We start from the raw sequence: 19,181 nt of genomic DNA, 5'->3' as shown, positions 1-19,181 counted from the left end.
TCCAAATATTCAGTTCTAAAGCTCTGTTCTTCTGTATTCCTCAGAGGGCCATTTTGGAGGGAAACAAAAATACCTGGATTGGTTATTATTTATGTTCTCATTGAATCTCAACTAATGTCTTGCCTCATATGCCCTTTTCTTTTCTCCTTCCCCTTCTTCTTCTTCTTCTGTTTTTTTTTTTTTTTTTTCTTAACAGATACTAATTTTGTGTTGGGGAATGCCCAGATAGTGGACTGGCCTATCGTGTACAGCAATGATGGATTTTGCAAGCTGTCTGGCTATCACAGGGCGGAAGTGATGCAAAAAAGCAGTACCTGCAGGTATTTATGTTTGGGGTTCTGTTCAACACTCTATCATGGTATCTTTTTGGAAAAAGAAACTGGCTTACTCAGCTTGGGAATTTCCTTTCATGCAGCGTTCATTCAGGAATATTTATTGCACGATCATCTCTAGTTCACACACTGTACTGGGAAAATCAAAGAAGATCTAAAACATAGTCCCTACAGCTAATGAATTTACAGTCAGTGAGATGGGAGAAAACCTAGAAAAACTCAGGAAAATCATTTTATCAATAAAATGTGAACTCAAAATTTTATGAAATTATGTGAAAGAAGATTAAGTGAAATCAAATGAAATGGATGATTTTAGATGATTAAATTAATTTTAAAACACGTATGGCCGTTTTTTAAGAATAAACAGCATGTTGGAGACAAGGGCCTTGTTCATAGGGCTTTTCATCAGAAAACGAGAAGAGAACCACGTCTTGCTGCCTGTTGCTGTCACATCTCTCTCTGATCACTGACTCAAAGGCAGAAGCAAAGGGTGCTGTGAAGCTTGTTCATTTGACAGGGTTCCTAACCAAGCAGCGCCCCTGGGCCGTGGCACTAGAAAAGCTCTTTCAGAGCATCTTCAAGGTGTCCTGCGGAGCGTGTCACCCGGACCCTGTGCTGCCCCAACAAGGTCTTGGCTCCACAGCCTTTGGCGCCTCTCACTCCTCGCCTTCCTCAGAGTCTTCTGTCTTCAGTGGTGTTCGCATGCAGTGGAATCATCTTCCTAAACCTGCTACACCCAAAAGTGAACTCATCTCCAAAGGGTGGAAAAACCCATCTGACCCAGTCTTAGTCTTTGGTTCTCAGAAGTTGCATTTTCTTGATATTAAATCAGCCAAGTAACTCATTTGGTGAAAAGTATTAAATGTTTTGAAAATATTATCCTTTTCTTAAATTTTAGGTTTTTGGGACTGGGAAATGGAAAATTGAAGATGCCCTCAAAGGAGAGGGGTGGGATACGGAGGGTGGGAGGGAGATGCAAGAGGGAGGAGATATGGGGATATACATATATGTAGAGCTGATTCACTTTGTTATACAGCAGAAACTAACACACCATTGTAAAGCAATTATACTCTAATAAAGGTGTTAAAAAAAAAAGATTCCCTCAAAGGTTTAAAAATTATGACTCAAGTATTACGATAGAATTCTCTTATATTCTTGGTGTGCTGTTATCCTCTTAAGTATCTGTGTATGTGCATCTATGTCTCCATCTGTACGTGCACGTACACAGTCAGAACACACTGGGAGAGTGAGCTTCGCTTTTTCGTGTGACTTGAGCAGCCTTTCCTTACCTTTCTTGCTTCTTATTGGCTATCGTCAGACACTTTAAGGAAATCAGATAAGAGAACTGGATAATTTAGCCAACTTTCTTTTACGTGCAACTCTAAGAAACTTATTTAATTCCCTGAAGGTGTCCCTTCTCTAGAAGGAAAGTAAACGTGCCTTTGTGTTAGCCACATCCCTAATTGCTCAGGAGCCTTTTGGCTTATTCCTTGCATTGCAGGCATCTGAAATCTAATGTCCAGACAAAGGAAATGTACACCTACCGCTAAACTACAACTTGAAAAAGTACATAAGAGTAAGGAAAGCTGGGCATAATTATGGTACTTCATTTATTTGAAGACTCCACTTTGCAGGGATTGGTTTTACCTTGTGAAGGAAATTGCCAGCCTATACAACCATCACATAAGTTGAGGTCACTTATCTAGCAAATCCATTCAGAAAGCGAAAGTGGGAGGAAGCTAAAAAGGCCTTAGAGCAAAACCAGCTAAGTAAAATGGTTATAGAGCTTAAGTTTTTACCTCCTGGGAGAAAGAAATCCTCTTGTTCTCAGGCATGGCTAATTTAGTCTTGATCTATCCTTCTTTTTAAAGGTAATTCACCAAGCTCAGTTATCTGTTTTCCTGGTTTATAGATGAAGAACACAGCCCCAAAGCAGAGTACTACATGAGATGGGCTCACGGGGAACCACAGATAATAGCATCTCTCAGTGGGCTGGGAAGGGACGTGATAACAAAAGTGACACAGAATTCATAAAGTCAATAGCTAGGGCACTTTTCTTGCAGGGTGCTGGAAAGTGGAAGCTCACAGTAAGCCCACGACTGTTCCAGTATCAAGCTGAGCATGGCGCTTGACTTGGTGGTTCAGGAATTGTGCTTGATAACTTCTGAGGTTCTTGTTAGTTCTGAAATTCTGTGATTCTATGATTCAAGTCATCAAGAAAAAGCTAAATTGCACAGTTAGGTATGCGCAATTTTAGAAGATGGGTTGTGTATTGTTTGGGAACCCACGCCGCTGCTTCTATACATTACATAAGCCTTGAGGGCTGAGCATGGCTGTCCTTCCTTGTTGGTGTCGTCTGAAGGCCTGGGGTGGGCAGGGGACATGCTTGGGCGGGTCCATGGGCAGCCTTTGTTGGAGGACTGGCTTTTCCAGCCCCATTGAGGGATGGTTTCTCTCCTCTCACGTTTTGTTAGTGTCGCTCAGCCTAGTTGTTGGGAATGTTATCCCATTCCTAGAGGGAAAAACCTTGGTCTTCAGACCATATTCAGTGTGCGGACCCAAGAAAATGGACAGTCCCGGCAGTTTTCCTTCCTCTGCTGAGAACCAGTATTAGTAGGCAGAAGCTTCTACTATCCAGAGGTTTTCTCTAATTTTTTTTCAGGATGCTTATTTACCCTGTTAGTTTACTTTTCTCCAAATTGTGAGGAGTGTGGAGAAGTATTAGAAAGAATTTGTAGAATTTTATCATCTGGATTTCTTCAACCCAGAGCTCTTTTTTCTTTTTTAGTGGTGGGGTAGGAAAAAGAGCTGCACAGACAGTGGCTGAATCTTCTGTTTGCTGAATCTTCTTTTCTTTCCTTAGCTACAGTATGTCTTGATGTTTAGAGCATCAAATTGCGCCCTTTTTCTTGTTTGGTGACTTTTTTTTTTCCCTATTCTTTTGTTTAATTTGTTAGGAATTAGAAGAGGAAAAATCTGTGGTCCAGATTTATTCTGCCATCCTTCTCAGGACGTCTCTCAGAGTTGTATTTCTAAAATGCAGATCTCGTTATGTAACTCTTTTGCCTGAAACCCTGCAGGGGCTCTCCCTGCATTGCTTTCGGGATAAAGTTTAAATGACTTCACCTGACCTGTAATGCCATGATCTCCTCCATGATCTGGCCCTTGCTTACCTCTCCATATTACCTGTTGCTAATTTTCCCCTTACTGTCTACATTCCAGACATATGGAACTGAACCGTATTCAGGTTCCAGAATTAACCTTCCTCTCACCTCTGTGCCTTTGCACATGCTTGTCTTTTGCCTAGAATGTTCGTTTCCCTCCTTTTCTCAGCAGATTTCCACCTGCTCTTTAGATCTCTTTTGTTCTTGCCTCTGGGAAGCCTTTTCTGACCACTCAGACAGTGCTCTGTGCCGATTCTTAGTGTTGTAATTCCTCATGTGTTGGTCATACTATATTCTCTAATCTACTGTTTTCTGATCTACTGTTTTCTAGTGTATCTCATTCGACTGTCAGTTTTGGGGGGACAGGGATGGAGTCTTGATTCCAGCTCAATCAGTAAATCGTTTTTGATTGAACAAATGTTTTCATTGTGTGTGTGTGTGTGTGTGTGTGTGTGTGTGTTCCACAGTGCATAGCACAGTGCTGGGTATAGAGCAGGTAAAAACAGATGCTTGTAGAATAATAAATACTTGTTCATCTAACTTGGGCTGTTTGGTTGCTTTGCAGTTTTATGTACGGGGAGCTGACTGATAAAGACACCATTGAAAAGGTGCGGCAGACATTTGAGAACTATGAGATGAATTCCTTTGAAATTTTGATGTACAAGAAGAACAGTGAGTATTCAGACCATTCTGAACCATACCTTGATGTGCTTGGAAGAGTAAAATATCTCCTCTTTCTCTGTTGCTGTCTTAGGTTTTCTTTTCTCCCATCAGCTAAATGTTGTTCCTTGAAGCCAGTGTGTATGTTGGGGTAAATGGTATGGATTGATGAGTTACAGTTCTTCACATGAGCATTTGTACTTGTCACTAACCAATTAAGACTTCTTGATCTCTTTTCTGCCCAGAGTTAGTGTTTTTCCTATTGGTTTCCTTATGTTGAGTTGTTGGCCTAACGCACTTGTAGACTTTAAGGCTTCTTAGGTAGGGAGGGAGGAGGTGGGTTAGAATCTCTGTCCAGTTCACATTTGTATCTATCTCCCTATAGCACTTAGCACAGCGGGTAACACCAGTAGATGCCCAATTAAGAGTTTCTAAATAAAATTTTGTTTCCCTGGTGACCCCAGTTTTCTGTCAGAGACAGTATTAATCAAATTAATAATCACTGTTAGTCAAAATGTATTGTTAATTGGTATTTGTTTTGTGTATAATAACTTCCACAAGTATAGTAATGAAGAATCTAGGTCAATAGCTATACACAAGTATAGAACTTGCTTTCTCTTAGCAATTTCCTGTTGAATGGAGATTAACTGTATTGGAAGTATGGAAAGTGGGCTGTATGGAAACATAGCCGTAGCAGGGCTGCAGAGGTGTTGAAGAGTGCTTTATTTTTTAAATTTAATTTAATTTTTATTATTTTTTAATTTTTGGCTGTGTTGGGTCTTCGTTGCTGTGCACGGGCTTTTCTCTAGTTGCATCGAGTGGGGGCTACTCTTTGTTGCGGTGCAAGGGCTTCTCTGGCTTCTCTTGTTGCAGAGCATGGGCTCTAGGCATGCAGGCTTCAGTAGCTGTGGCACGCGGGTTTCAGCAGTAGTGGCTCGCGGCTCTAGAGCGCAGGCTCAGTAGTTGTGGCACACAGGCTTAGTTGCTCCACGGCATGTGGGATCTTCCTGGACCAGGGCTCGAACCCATGTCCCTTGCATTGGCAGGCAGATTCTTACCCACTGCGCTACCAGGGAAGACCGAGTGCTTGGTTTTTCAAAACACTATTTGGTTGTAAGAAATCCTGTTCTTTATATGTAGGATTGAACTAAGTAGGTCATTGGTTCACTAGAACATTTCCAGAATGGCCCAGGTGGCACGTTAGGATAAGTGTTTATTTTGGTGGCATTCAGGATGATATGTTTTGCTCTGGAAAGCAGTGGGCACATGTGGCTTTTATCTGGAAGGAGCTGGGACTTTTTTTCAGTCTGGAGTGTTGGTGCAGGCAACCGAGAGGACTCTTTGCTTGGTGGCCAGTGCAGACGCTGAGCTGAGAGATTAGCTTTGGGCATCAGCAACTCTGAGAGGGTTGGTCCTGCACTTTCACACTAGAGTTGCTGCCTTGTACCATTTCACCTCCTCAGCCAGTAGGTCTAGTTCCTACCTCGAGACCTACCCTAGTTCCTACCCTGAGACATTTTGCCAAATAGGCCTGAGAGGAATGAGGTGAAAGACTGTGACTTGCTCCGTGCCAGCCCTTCCTCTACGGGAGACATAACTCAAAGCAACAGCTGTTCCCAGGAGCACGCCAGCAGTGCCTTTGCATGGGAGGGGAGGGGTCTGCCCGTGTGCCCAGAGCTAAGGGAGTGAGTTAAAGGTTTCCCACACTGGTAGCTTTGTGTCCTGAACAGTGTGGATTTCCCCACATCACAGACTACTAATCAGGTAGGCGCATCACAAAGATAATGCCTTGCGTTTATACTTTGCTTCAGAGTTTTCAAGCTTCATTAGACTATGCATTTAACTTGCTCAAAGTCAACTCTACATGGTGGGCATAAAAGGAAGAGAGAGGGAAACATAATTAAAACTGAATTAGTGATTCCACTTGCTATTCTCTTCAGTGGGCATGTACCCCAGAGTGAGTATGAGATGGCAGGGGGGAATCTACTGTTCCCTCAGCTGCCTCGGGGGCTGAAGGCCTCGTATTGTGAGTATCTCATCGCACTGAGGGTGATTCTGGTACTTCCGGTTCTGTACGTTAGGTAGACGTGGCCTAGGCATGGAAGCCAGTCAGTTCAACTGATGTTTTTACCAAAGAATCAGCATCTCTTCCCTCCCTGGAGGTTGTGGTGGGCTTATTGAGAGAGACGCATGCCAGTCTCCAGAGTGGCATGTCAGCCTGGGCATGGACTCTACTTCATGGGTGATGTGAAGGCATTCTCAAGAGCAATTGTGGTCATATGCAACTTCTACCCTACCCTTTGATTTTAGAAAATACACTCTGTGGAAGGTATGACGCCACTCTATTTAAAAATGTTGAGAGAGCCCTGTGAAATAGTCATGGCTGACGTTATGTATCTCCATTGTATAACAAGGTAAATTCCTCACCCGAGGCCATGCAGAGCCAGGAGCTGGTTTCCAGTGCTTGCTCCATGGCTGTTCTTTCCAGACGGGGTTGGTTTTAGTCGGGGCACAAGGCAGGGCCACCACATATGGTGGTGCAGGCTCTACCCTGCATGGGGGCAACCAGAAACCAGTTTGCTTGCTAGGTCCTCAGTGCACCCTGGCCTAGAATTGCATCTGTGCTGAGGGAGGAACTTCTCTTTCTAATTTACACAAGGATGTCCAGTGGGCTGGCAGGGGTTTCGTCCAAGGCTAAGCCTGTACATAAAACATGAAGCAGACATGGATGCAGATAGTGTTGGTTTCTTCCTAGGAACCTGTTCACTGTCCCCAACTCCTCCAAATCTACCCTCACCTGAGGAAGAATTTAGAAACTTCAAATTATTTTTTAAGCCTGGGTATTTTACAGTTGCACCAAATTCTATGTTTTTGTTAATGGCTTTTTACTGACCAACTACAGGCATACCTCAGAGATATTGTAGGTTCGGTTCCACAAATTTTTTGTTTTTCCAGTGCATGTAAAAGTTGTTGTAGTGGTATACTGTAAACATAACTGTCTATTAAGTGTGCAGTAGCATTATGTCTATAAAGAAAACAATGTGTATGCCTTAATTAATTTTTTGCTAATCATCATATGAGCCTTCAGTGACTTGTAATCTTTTTGCTGTAGAGGGTTTGAAATATTGTGAGAATTACCAAAATGTGACACAGAGACATGAAGTGAACAAATGCTGTTGGAAAAATGGTGCCAATAGACTTGCTCAATGCAGGGCTGCTACAGACCTTCAACTTGTTAAAAAATAAATGTGGTGTCTGTGAAGCGCAATAGAGTGAGGTCTGACCATACTCTGTCAGACACTAGGCTTGCTCCTAGGAACGCGGTTACGAAAAGACAGACCCAGCCTCTGCTCCCACAGTGTTTGCAGGGGTCGGGGGCCACATCACAGTATAGAGCTGTAAGTGTTTCGATGGTGACATCACATGGGGGGTGTCCCTTCACCCTAACTTAGGAGGTCAGGGAAGGAAGTCTTCCTAGCAGGCAGGAAATTCATGCAGAAACTGAAGGATAGTGGGGAGTTAGGCAGAGAGAAGGGCAAAGAGTATCCCAGGCTGATGAAGGGCACGTGGAGAGGGCAATAGGGGAGAGCAGCGCTGACATTTGAAGAAACGCAAAGCAGGGCTCCTCAGACTTTGACAGGATATATAACATCACCTGCAAATCAAAAAAAGTATATACTTGTATTCGGTAGGTCTGCAGAAGGGCCCAAGATTCTGCTCCAGGTGATGTTAATGCCACTGGTCCAAGAATCACACTCTGAGTAGCAAGGACAGAAAGCAGCTGCAGTGAAGGCTGACTTCCATGCCTACAGGGTGTGTCTCTACCCGGCTGGATCCCCTGCACCCAGCACAGTGCCTGACCCAGAAGGTGTTCCACCTGAACTCATGGAGTAATTAAATAAATCTGTAAATGCATGGGTCACCAGTGTAGCTGGAGAGGTTGAGAAGGGCCGATCATGCAGCCACGTTAAAGAGTTTAGAATTTGTCTTAAGAGCAGAGGTGTTGGGGACAGAGGGTGGCGTGAGAGGCGTTGAGCGGTTTTAAGCAGGGTTAAGTGTGTAATAGTAAGATTTTCATTTCAGAAAGATGACTCCATTAGAGAGTGGAGATGGAATGCATCGTAGGAGACCAGAGGTGGGAGACCCGTTAGGAATCACCGCGGCGGCAAGATGATTGTGGCCTGCTGGGGGAGCGGTGGGGAAGAGGCAGCTGAGAAGGAGAGGTGTCAGGGGAAATGGGAGGAGGCTGAGCCTAGGGACTTGCCAGTGGAGCCCACTGACTGGCAAGTGTCTAGCACACAGCCCAGCCCAGAGGAGGCGCTCAGCCCATGTTTGCTGAGTGACTTTGAAAGGAACTTGACAGTTACCAAGAAACAGATGAGTGACCCAAGAGTATGTGATTCACCGTGAGGGCTTCGGAGCCAAGGAGCAAGCCTTGTGCTGACCGGCTGGCCCAGGAGGAGCAGACTGAACAGAGATGGATGGGAGGAGAGAGAGGAGGAGGCAGGTTTGCTGCTACTTTCACAATTTGTAGTTCAATAGATTGAAACTTCCAGCATTTTAAAGCAGTATGGAGTCCCGTGGGGGAAATGTCACCCCATTTGAGATTTTAAAATGTGAAATGTCATCATTTAAAGGAAAGTTTTTTTCTTTTTTCTCTGATTTTTAAATGAATGCATTTTTACTATGGAGAACACGTATGAAGGCTTAAAGAAGAAAATCAATCACCCTAAAGACTCAAAGACTTGGAGAAATACTACCATCCTATTAACATTTTGGTGTTTTGTCTTGCATATGTTACATAGTTGAGACTTTGACATGTATGCAATTTGAAATTGTACATTTATTTAATTTTTTTATCATAAAAATATCCTTATCATTAAAATTCCCCATAAATATAATTTAGAAGGAATTTTATTAGCATTTCCTTTATTGTTGGATATTTATGAGGCTGTACATTTTCTTGATTAAATATAATGTTGAGGTGAAGATCTTCATGCAAAGATATTAGTTGACATTCTGAAATATTTCCTAGAAGTTGAAAATTACTGTGTTAAAGAATGTGAACCAAGGTTCCTGAGACATTTTGCCAAATTGTGTTCCAGAATTGAATGCATTTCCAAGTTCACTTGCAGACTGTGAGCGTCTGACTCATTGAATTGCTCTAGCACCGAACAGATTGCCTATACTTACATTTTTTTGTTTAATGAGTATTTTTAATGCTAGTGAGAGTGAAGTATTTTTCCTATTTAATATCCATTTAAAATTACTTTTTTATGTTAATTGTTCAGATTCTTTGCCCATATGTTCTATTTAATTCTTGTGATTTTCTTTATAAACTCTTAATAAATTGTTTTGATTCTCCCCCCTCCCATTCTTTAGTATTTACAAGGATAACTTTGTAGAAAGGATCCGCTAGTGATAGGCATTCATGTTTATTTTACCTTTTGGGGAGTTGGAAGTAATTAGCAGAAGGCTTCATGGTGTGTTTTGGAATGAGTGTGTGTAATACTATTACCTATCTTGGAGACTGGCTTATTTGAAACGTTTCTTTCTATCTATTGGCCAGTCTGACCAGTAAACCTGGGCATTTTGGAATTGCTATATATTTTGTATTGTGACTTAACTCATTCTCAGTATGCTGGATCATTTTCTCATATCAATGACAGTCATCATTCATGAACTCATTCAGCAAATATTTAGGTGGTCACTTTTGGGCTGGCCAATTAGTTTTTCCATTTTTCGAACAAGAAAGTTAAGAAGTATCAGCCCTTAGTGAAATCAGTTCACCCTCTGGATAACACCCCCCAGCATCTGACTGACTCCACAATTCATGGTGTGGCTGGGGACCCTGGTTTGGGAGCTGTGGATCAGCTTCTCCAGCAGAGAAGCCCAGGGAAAGGCAGCTTAGAGCAAGAGAAGCTGCCGGCTAAGTCCTTATTGATTACCTACTGCAGGCCTGTGGGTTTGAGCCAAAGAGATCCACATATAAGAAACCGACTCTGCCTTTGAAGAGTGACAATCTGTTGTGAAGACAAATCTAATAGGAAACAGTCGTCTTTTGCCTATTTTACCAATAGATTGTCTTTTACTTTTTCGGTACTAGAAGCTGCTTATATGTGAGGGATATTGACCCTAAATCACACACATAGTGAAAACGTTTTGCCTATTAAAATTTTTCTCTTTAATTAAAGACTTTTAAAATACCATATAGAAGTAAAAATTGTTTGTCAGTCTTTTCCTTTATGGTTCTGACCTTTATATAATACTTAGGAAGCCCTTCTCCTTACCTAAATAATAAAAGTATTCTTCCATTTTTCCTTCTGTTACTTTCATAGCACTCTTTATTATCATCCAGCTCTTTCTTTCCAGTTTGAAATGCTCTTTTTACACATGCTAAGTTCTCACACATTTCATGGGTTTGTGTCTCTCCTCTTTTTCCTTGTGTAACTTATTAGCTACATGAGTTTGGTTAAAATGCTTTCCCACTTGGGTTGTCCATATTTAAATTGGGGATAATGTCACAGTAGCAATTCCACTTCACAGAGTTGTTGTGAAAGGTAAACTGTGATGTGTCAGGGTTTGGCCCCGCTGGAAGCACTCAGTAAATGATATTATTGTCTTCGTTATTGCTTGTTTTAGGGTCATTGCCAATGGCTCCTAGTTACTATAGTAGGTAGTCCCTGTCATACGTTTTCTCTTCAAAAATTTCTTGGCTGTTCTTCTACCTTTACTTTTCTATTTGAATTGAATGTCAATTCATCAAGCTCTGAGAAAAACAAATGAAAAAAGGAACAATTGAGATTCTGATTGAAATTGCATTCAATTTATATATTAAAAAGGGAGGTTTGACATCTTACAGAATTGATTCTTTTAATCTACAAACAGTGTAACTCTCTCCATTTATTGAGGTTTTGTTTTTTGCCCTTCAGTCAAATTTAAATTACATGGAGGCTTAAGCATTGAATTTTCTACCTTTTCCCTTGTTATGGTTGAGACTGGCCCTTTTCCTTATGAACAGGTGGAGGCAGCTTTGGAGTTTCATTAAACACCTTAAGATACATTCTCTTTTAAAGTCATACGAACACCTCTTTGAGGTGAGACTGAACATTTTAACCTTATAGGTAAAGAATTTAAAAGGAAGGAAGAATGGAAAGTGAGAGTTTTAAATATCTGTGTATCATCGTACATTTTAACTTAGTCTAAAGTAGGTCTATTATTCCCATTTTACAAATAAGGAAACTGGTTCTGAGAGAAGTTAAAGTGGCGTGGCCAAGACATAAAATAAATGAAGAGATAGGGCTCAAACGCAGGGCTTGGGATTCTGAATCAGATGTTCTAATGGCCAGTGGTCACTACTTACCCCCTCATGCTCTCTCATCCTGTCTACACTTGTCATTTGTCTCAATAAAGTTGACTCAAATCCTATTGGTGTGTTTCCTGGGGCCGACTGCCATTCTCTAGTCTAGTTTCTGGACCCATCGGAATGGCCCAGCACATGCAACCCTTCTCAAGAGCCAATCACAGTGGCTTGGTCAATTCTGTTGCTGTCAAACGTGGCCTGGATGCCTGGCTCTAGAGAGTACCTGGGAGGAGGTCCAGGGAAGGAGGCCAAAAATTCTCTCATACACCTGAGCCTTGCTGTTTTGTTATCTGACTGTTGTGGTTGAGAAACCCTATAGCCAGGTTAGGTTGTCAGGTTCATTACTGCATAACCCAAGGGAGCTACGTAAGGGATGACCATCACAGAGTGACCAGAAGGAGGAGCCTGACCTGGAACTCCCCTTCTACTGGGCATCCTCATCCAGGAGAGAGCTGCAGCCTTTGCCATCAGTAGGATGTGTTTCTCCTGGATTTGTGTATTGATCTGCCTTTAATAGAAAACTTATCATGGACCCTTTGTTCTTTTCTGCAGAAACAGGGCATTAAGTACTTGCTTTTCTTGGTTTTTCCCAGAATTTTAACCTCTTCCTGATTTTGTGTGTGTGTGTGTGTGTGTGTGTGTGTGTGTGTGTGTGAATATTTGTGCATTCATTGTCTCTCTTTTATCCTGATGGAATGGATGCTGCTGCAGAATCTGGGCTGTAGGAGAGGTCCCCGGAGGCCAACTGCTCGGGCGTCTGCGCCCGGGCAGGTCTTTATTTGAATGGAGCCAAAGGGTTCCTGGATATCCCTGGGTGCATCCAGAGGGGTGTAAGGGAAATTGGGTGGGTGGGGCTCTGGGCTATGAATGGTTCATGTTTGCTTGAAGGAACTGTTTCATGTACTGAGACTTTGAGTATTGTTTCATTAGTTAAAAACGCTTCGCTCTAAAAAAGCGAAAGGTTGAAATGACTGGTCTGTGCTATCTAAGAGGAACTCATAGTCTTTTGGGGAAGAATTTCAGAAATGAAAATTTAAACCCATTCTTCATTCCTAGATTGTTTGGGTGTGACAATTTGGGAGAGAGGCAGGTCTGAGTAACTGTGAAGACACTGGAAGTAGGATTTATTTCTTTGAAGCTCAGCAAGCATTCCTAGAGCTTGTTGACTTTCACCACTGCAGTCCGGTGCTTCCTGGTGTTGAGCATCGTAATGGCCTATGTGACGCCCCATGGGTAGCACTGCATTGGATGCCATTGGAATAGGGGTGCAGGACCATCAGACAGAGGAAGTAGATCAGTTCTCCTGCCCTTGGAGTGCATTATGAGTTATTTACAGAAATAGTCTTCAACTGTTAAGCTTTGAGGGGGCCCAATACATAGCACTTTCTTTTCCTGCCTGTGGTCAGAAACAATTGGGAGAGATACAGGAATCATGCAAATGGAGGTTAAAATACCACCTTTATGACTAGTAAAGCAGATCCTAGAAAATGTAGTTTATATCTGTGGGCAGGTGAGTTTCTAAAAGTGAATCCTAGAATCAGACTTACCCACCCAACCCAGGTAACACCGGAGAACCTCCTCCTCCTACCAGCCATCCCCCCTGCCCTTTGACTTCTCCCCTAACATTTATAGAATGGGGAAGTAGAGCGGATTGCACACTAATCTCTAAGCAGAGGAGGAGAAGTGGCCAGGCTACACATGTCCAATTCTTGTCCCCCAAATTGCCAACCCAGGGAAAAAGGCCTGGAGTGTTACACTGAAAGATGTCCCTCCATGAGGAAACACCAGTAGGAGAAAAGAGGTTCCTACCCTCAACAAGCCCAAGTGATCAGCCGGCGAGGAACTCTTAAAGTAATACATACTGACTGTATGAATTTTTGGCACAAGAAACATATTTAGATATTGAAACGGAATGATAAGAGTAGCATGCATTTAGTCAGGGAACATTTCTGGAAGGAAGCAATGGGCACAGTGTGGTGGAGAGAGGCACATAACTTTAAACAGATTGACCTGTTGAAATGGAGGAAAGTTCACAGGGAGCTTGAACTATGGTAAAATGAAAAAGGCCTCCTGATATGACAAATACAGTAGCTCTTGTGATCTGGGAGATGTGGGTTAGTGTCATCAGTCCTAGTAGTCATAAAGATTAGGTGGCACAGTCCCAAATGGAACAAGTTCATAGATATCAGGCCCAGCTGGTACAACACAGGGGATGGCCCATAGGCGGCAGCTGTGAAGGCGATGGTTCTGGGGATTGCAGCAAGACGAGGCTCCTGGTGTGAGACAACATGCGGGGCCTCTCTTCTGATTTATTACTAGTTTGGTAAATTTGGAGTGCTTTCTTGTTTACCCAGCTGAGAGAATATTGCTTAGTTTTCTTTAGAGCAAAAAGAAAAGATTTTTTTTTCCTCCTTTTGTCTTACCAGCTAGGATACAACTGAGAGCTGTGGGTATGTGGGCTCGATTGGTGTGATGCTTTCTTTTGAGTTTTCTGTTGCTTAATTGAAAGTGGTTTAAAACCCACTGCAGGTTCTGAGGAGGATACTGGGAGGAGTAGTAACACAGACCTTCCAAAAACAGTGGATAACTCAGAGACCATATTCTTTTTGATTTTGGAACACTATGTGTGATTTTTTTTTTTTTTTTTGGCCGTGTCAGTCAGGTTGTGGGATTTTAGTTCCCCGACCAGGGATCAAACTCAGGGCCTCGGCAGTGAAAGTGCAGAGTCCTAACCACTGGACCACCAGGGAATTCCCCTGATTTTTGTAAGGTGGATTTTCCTTTCAAAACACATTTTTCTTAGGGTGACACTATCATGTATTTGTCTTCTAAGAGTACCCAGAAACCAGCAGCTAAAAAGGGAAGGGGAAGTGGATAGAGGTTTAAAATTAACTGGATGAATATATAGATAACCAAGATTTAAGGAGAACGTATTCCTATCTCATCCGTTTGCTGCCTGTTTGACTGTACATTGTGGGGTTATTCATACTTACATATGAATAAGTGGTATAGTCAGATATATAATCTTGTAATTGTTAAGTAAAATTGGTTAATCCTAATGTTAATCAGAGATGTCTCTCTGTCCTTGTTGTATAGTATAGAGTTTGATGTGATTGCAGGCAGAGAGACCCAGGTGACCTTTGGGGGATCTATTTCCATCTCCAATATTCAGTGAGTTGTTTGCTTGCTATCTCCTAAAATAAAATATGTAAAACGCTGAGCACAGCACCTGGTACATAGGAAGCTTCTCTAATACTTAACAACATGGGGAAATATTTACTGTATTTTAATTTGAAAATGGTTATAAAATAGTATGTAAAGCATTATCCCGGTTATGCAAAATTCAACAAATAGTTATTAAGTTCTTATATGCCAGATGCTGTTTTAGGAACGGGGATACAAGAACAAGATGGGGTGAACATACCATTGCTTTGTGCCCCATTTAATTTTGTATCACAGAAGAGATTGATAGATCTTGCTGTGGTGTCCTCAACAGATAGAAAACATCTGTTTCTTTTCCTTCTTTTTTTTGTTTTTGGAAGCCAGAGACTGACTTTGTGCAGATATTTTTCCATAGATACCTGAGTGGGTGACCTCTCTGAGAAGTCAGTCAGATGAGCCCTGCCCACCTTCTCCTTCTGTGATTTAGGGCAGTGCTTTGGAAGAGCTCATTTATCCCCCAGTTTAGCTCAGGAGCAAGGATTGGAAGTTGAAACATTCACTGAGCTTCCTAAAGTACTAAGTAATCACAGCTGAAACCCACCTGGAAACTCCCTTTCTGGGGGAGCCTTTGCGAGGAGAATCATTGTGGTGATTCTTTTCCTTCCTCAGTGTGTCCTTATTTGCCATTGTATAGGACCTTTGGGATTTTTATTCTGGGGAGAGAGGTTTAGAAACATAGTTTCTAGCCCATGGTCCATTGAGCCAAACTGATGGACTCCCAAGCTGAATTTTGGCACTGGGAGCTTTTAGCAATGGAAATTTGAGTTTCATGGTCGGCCGGCCATGGCTGGCAATACCCAAACTGGCCCCTGCTCTTTACTTGTTCACTACATGGTCTAAGGTAAGTCTTTAGGTCTCTGTACCTTAGATCAGGAGGGATTTTCAACCCATTTTCTAATCATTTTACAAGGGTTAAGAAATCTGCACTTACAAAATTATTTGAACAGGAGAAAACTCCCCACTGAGTAGTTACTATGAAAGTTTTTATTCCAGCAAGAGGACAAATTAATGTTGTAAAACCCAGTCCCTGAAGGAATGAAACGATTCTAAAAACGAACTAATATTTGTACCTATTCATTCCCAAGTCTTTACTTCCATAGCTCCTCAAATGAGAATACAAATTACTGACCAACCTTTTGGTATTTCTTTCAGGGACACCTGTGTGGTTCTTTGTGAAAATTGCTCCAATTCGAAATGAACAGGATAAAGTGGTTTTATTTCTTTGCACTTTCAGTGACATAACAGCTTTCAAACAGCCGATTGAGGATGATTCATGTAAAGGTTTGTAATTCTGATTTGTACAAATAATTTTATGCCTTTTTAATTTTTTTGCCTATAGTGTGACTCTCGTTACAGAGAATTTGAGGTTGCCAAGGCAATGTCTGCACAAGGATCAAGATTTAAACTTTAATTTGTGTTGGGTAAAGCATTGTATCGTTCTGGAATGTATTGAGGGAAAAGAAAGTGAGAAAAAAAAGCTTTGGTTAGGAAGGCATTTGACTCAATTTCATACCTTTGTAGATTAACCCTTTCCAAGTAGACAGAAGAAGGTACCTGGGCACCTCTGGTATTGTCAGAATCTTTGCAGGTTTTCACATGACAGATGTCAGTCACCCAAATGTGGCAGTTCGTGGTCACATTCATCTTATTTCTGTATGAACTTCTTTAGATTTGACTGAGTTCTAGCATTTTAAGAGTGTTAAAGTAGATTTTAGTACATCTCTGCCTCTGTGGTTGGTTAAGTCTGTGACTGGTTAATTCATTGGAAACATGGCATTAATGAGGCCAGTAACATTCCCGTATGGGTCATTTAATCAGCTCTGGGACCACAGATATTAGCACTCACCTCAGCCATATCACAGGCATGTATTGTTTAAATAACACTGGGGACCTAGGAGAGGAGATGGCTCAGGATTCCTAGAACAACTGTACTCCCGACGAGGTCCAGCTCATCAGGAAGCACAGAAGATGTCATTCCCAGAGGTTTGGGATTAGGAGGTATCACAGCAGTCTTTTCCATCCCCCTGAAGGTAACCAAGCGGCCAGGAGCTCTTTCACGTTGCAGTGTTTCCTGGCTCTGCGGCCGATTTTCCGGCTCTACCAGAGGACGCTACTCCTTGCAGTTTTCTGAGACGCAGCAGAGAGATAAAAGTGGAGTTCATGGGAGAGTCAAACTGGGGCATGTTATCCTCGAGGTGACAAAATTGTGATTGTTAAACGGCAAGAAATAAAAACCATTCTGTGGCTGCTCCCTTGGGGGCTGTGTCCTCTGAGGATATTTAAAATCCTACCACATTGGATGCTAATATTTATAGAGTTCAGAGCCCAATGCTGTGTATACCGGTGCATCCTATTTCTTTTGTAAGCTATCTATAGCTCAGTAACTCAATCACAGCCTGCCTTTGGGGTTCAAGACCAGAGCAGGTGTAAATAAAGTCTCTTAACTTGTCTCACCCTCCGGCGGTCTCCTTTTGTCCTGCAGATTTGTGATTCCCTGAGTTCTAGTTTCTGACCTGAAGATTTCTCAGTGCAGTAGCTCTTACACAGCGCTAAGCTCACTCATGATGAGTGTCATCTTGCTACCATCTAGAAAGGCTGTTTACTTTTTTAACTGAGTAGACTCATAAATAGCATTTTAAAGGTAATCTGATATTTTCACAGTTATTTTTGCAAGTTTTCTCTGAAAAAGGTGAACTAGGGGATGTAATTGAGTCAGAATGTTTTCTTATCATCACCACTGGAACATTTTCAGGTGACGTGAGGGATTGTTTAGTAGGAAAGGCAGAGTTAACCGAGAATGCTCCCTGCATGCCACCTAGGTGTCTGCCTGGCATTCTCATGAAATCTGAAAGAAGAGATAAATCAGATTGATGCAGTGAGACTCACTGAGGTTTATTTTCCAGGAATAAAATGCTCTGTTTCATTTTTCCTGCCTCACTGATGTATTTCCCTTGCTGATAAGGGTTTTGGTGGATGTGTGCGTGCGCGCGCACACACACACACACACACACACACACACCCCTTATTCCCTGTTAGCCAAGGGGACCAGATATTAATTCTTTGTCAGTGAAATAAATTGGAGTAATACATGACTTGATTTCTAAAAAGTAAAACACACACGCACACACACACACATACACGTACGTACTCTTTAGCCCTCAATATAGGAATGCTGGTAGTGGATCATGCTTAATATTTCTTCCAGGACATGACTTTATAAGCCTGTTCGCTCCAAATGCTGTGGCAGATATGTTTAGACCCTCCCACTTGTCATGTCACTGTGCCCCTGACCCACTTCTATTTGGTGGTCTGTTTAGGACAAGGTCAAATTTTATATTAGTCTGTTGCTGATGGAAGAGCACGATAATTCTCCAGGCCTTTATCGTTATAAGTCTCTAAACTGCAGTTCTGGCTGTAAGGGTCCAATCTAGATGGAAAATCCACTGCCATGTGGCTGGATTATTCTCCTGACTTGACATTTCTAGTTGGAGTTGTTCTCACATTGTGAGAGTCCAGCAGGTCCAGCCGGGCTTTCAGTACAGTGCCTCAATTAGCATAAAGAGCCTTAAGAGTGTTGCTGACCCAGGCTTGTGTAGAATTCACTTTTGAGAGGGAATGGAAGGGTGGATAATGGAAAACCCCAGAAAATCCCTAGATAATTGCTTTTTGGCATAGCAATACAAGATGTTTTCCCACCATTAGGTTAGACTTTTTTCTTTTTTTTTTTTCGGTACGCGGCCTCTCACTGTCGTGGCCTCTCCCGTTGCGGAGCACAGGCTCTGGACGCGCAGGCTCAGCGGCCATGGCTCACGGGCCCAGCCGCTCCGCGGCATGTGGGATCTTCCCGGACCGGGGCACGAACCCGTGTCCCCTGCATCGGCAGGCGGACTCTCAACCACTGCGCCACCAGGGAAGCCCTAGATTAGACTTTTTAAAGTCAACTGTGCTCAGATTGTCTTTAAAATGACTTTGTTTTCTCTCATCATGTTGTGCCTAACTTTGGGGCTTGGGAGTCGGGTGAATGCATCCTAATGGTGACTCAGAAAGCCAGTTGGTGCCTAACATCTTCCCATAAACGACACACAAAGGGGAGAACACATGGGATCATTGGCGATAAACTATTTTAGCATCTGACACAAAGTAACTCCCCTTTGGCCCTGAGCTCCGAGCACATGTGATGGGCCCTGAGGATGCTCCCTGAACCCCCTCTTTTATTTAGTGTGTCAGTTCTCATGACCCTTTTCATGAATTATCCAGACCCCTGACTTCCTCATCTCCTCTTTCCTGTTCATCTTTTGGCTACTTCCCTTTCTCTCTGATAAAAAGTGCCCACAGGTGGCATGGAGCAAGGGATCAAGGCAAGCTAGGTTTGCTGTTTGGTAACGGCTCTGCGGTGTGTGTGTGTGTGTGTGTGTGTGTGTGTGTGTGTGTGTGTGTGTG

The 19,181-nt window shown here is 42.5% G+C and overlaps 1 protein-coding gene across 2 annotated transcripts in view; it reads left to right on the top strand.

Annotated features, from left to right (window-relative positions):
• KCNH1 (potassium voltage-gated channel subfamily H member 1) overlaps positions 1-19,181 on the top strand; it is a 423,297-nt gene that overhangs the window by 30,721 nt on the left and 373,395 nt on the right. For both annotated transcript variants that reach the window (XM_027082909.1, XM_027082908.1), the window contains exons 2-4: positions 197-320; positions 4,062-4,168; positions 15,894-16,022. In XM_027082909.1, the coding sequence (XP_026938710.1) occupies positions 197-320; positions 4,062-4,168; positions 15,894-16,022 (360 nt within the window). The remainder of the gene's footprint in view (positions 1-196; positions 321-4,061; positions 4,169-15,893; positions 16,023-19,181) is intronic.

The sequence above is a fragment of the Aethalodelphis obliquidens genome, unplaced genomic scaffold (genome assembly GCF_003676395.1).
Source record: "Aethalodelphis obliquidens isolate GAN/ISIS:26980383/991018 unplaced genomic scaffold, ASM367639v1 scaffold48, whole genome shotgun sequence".
Taxonomy (NCBI): Eukaryota; Metazoa; Chordata; class Mammalia; order Artiodactyla; family Delphinidae; genus Aethalodelphis; species Aethalodelphis obliquidens.
Note: the sequence above shows the minus strand (reverse complement) of the source record. Positions and strands in the feature narration are given on the sequence as shown.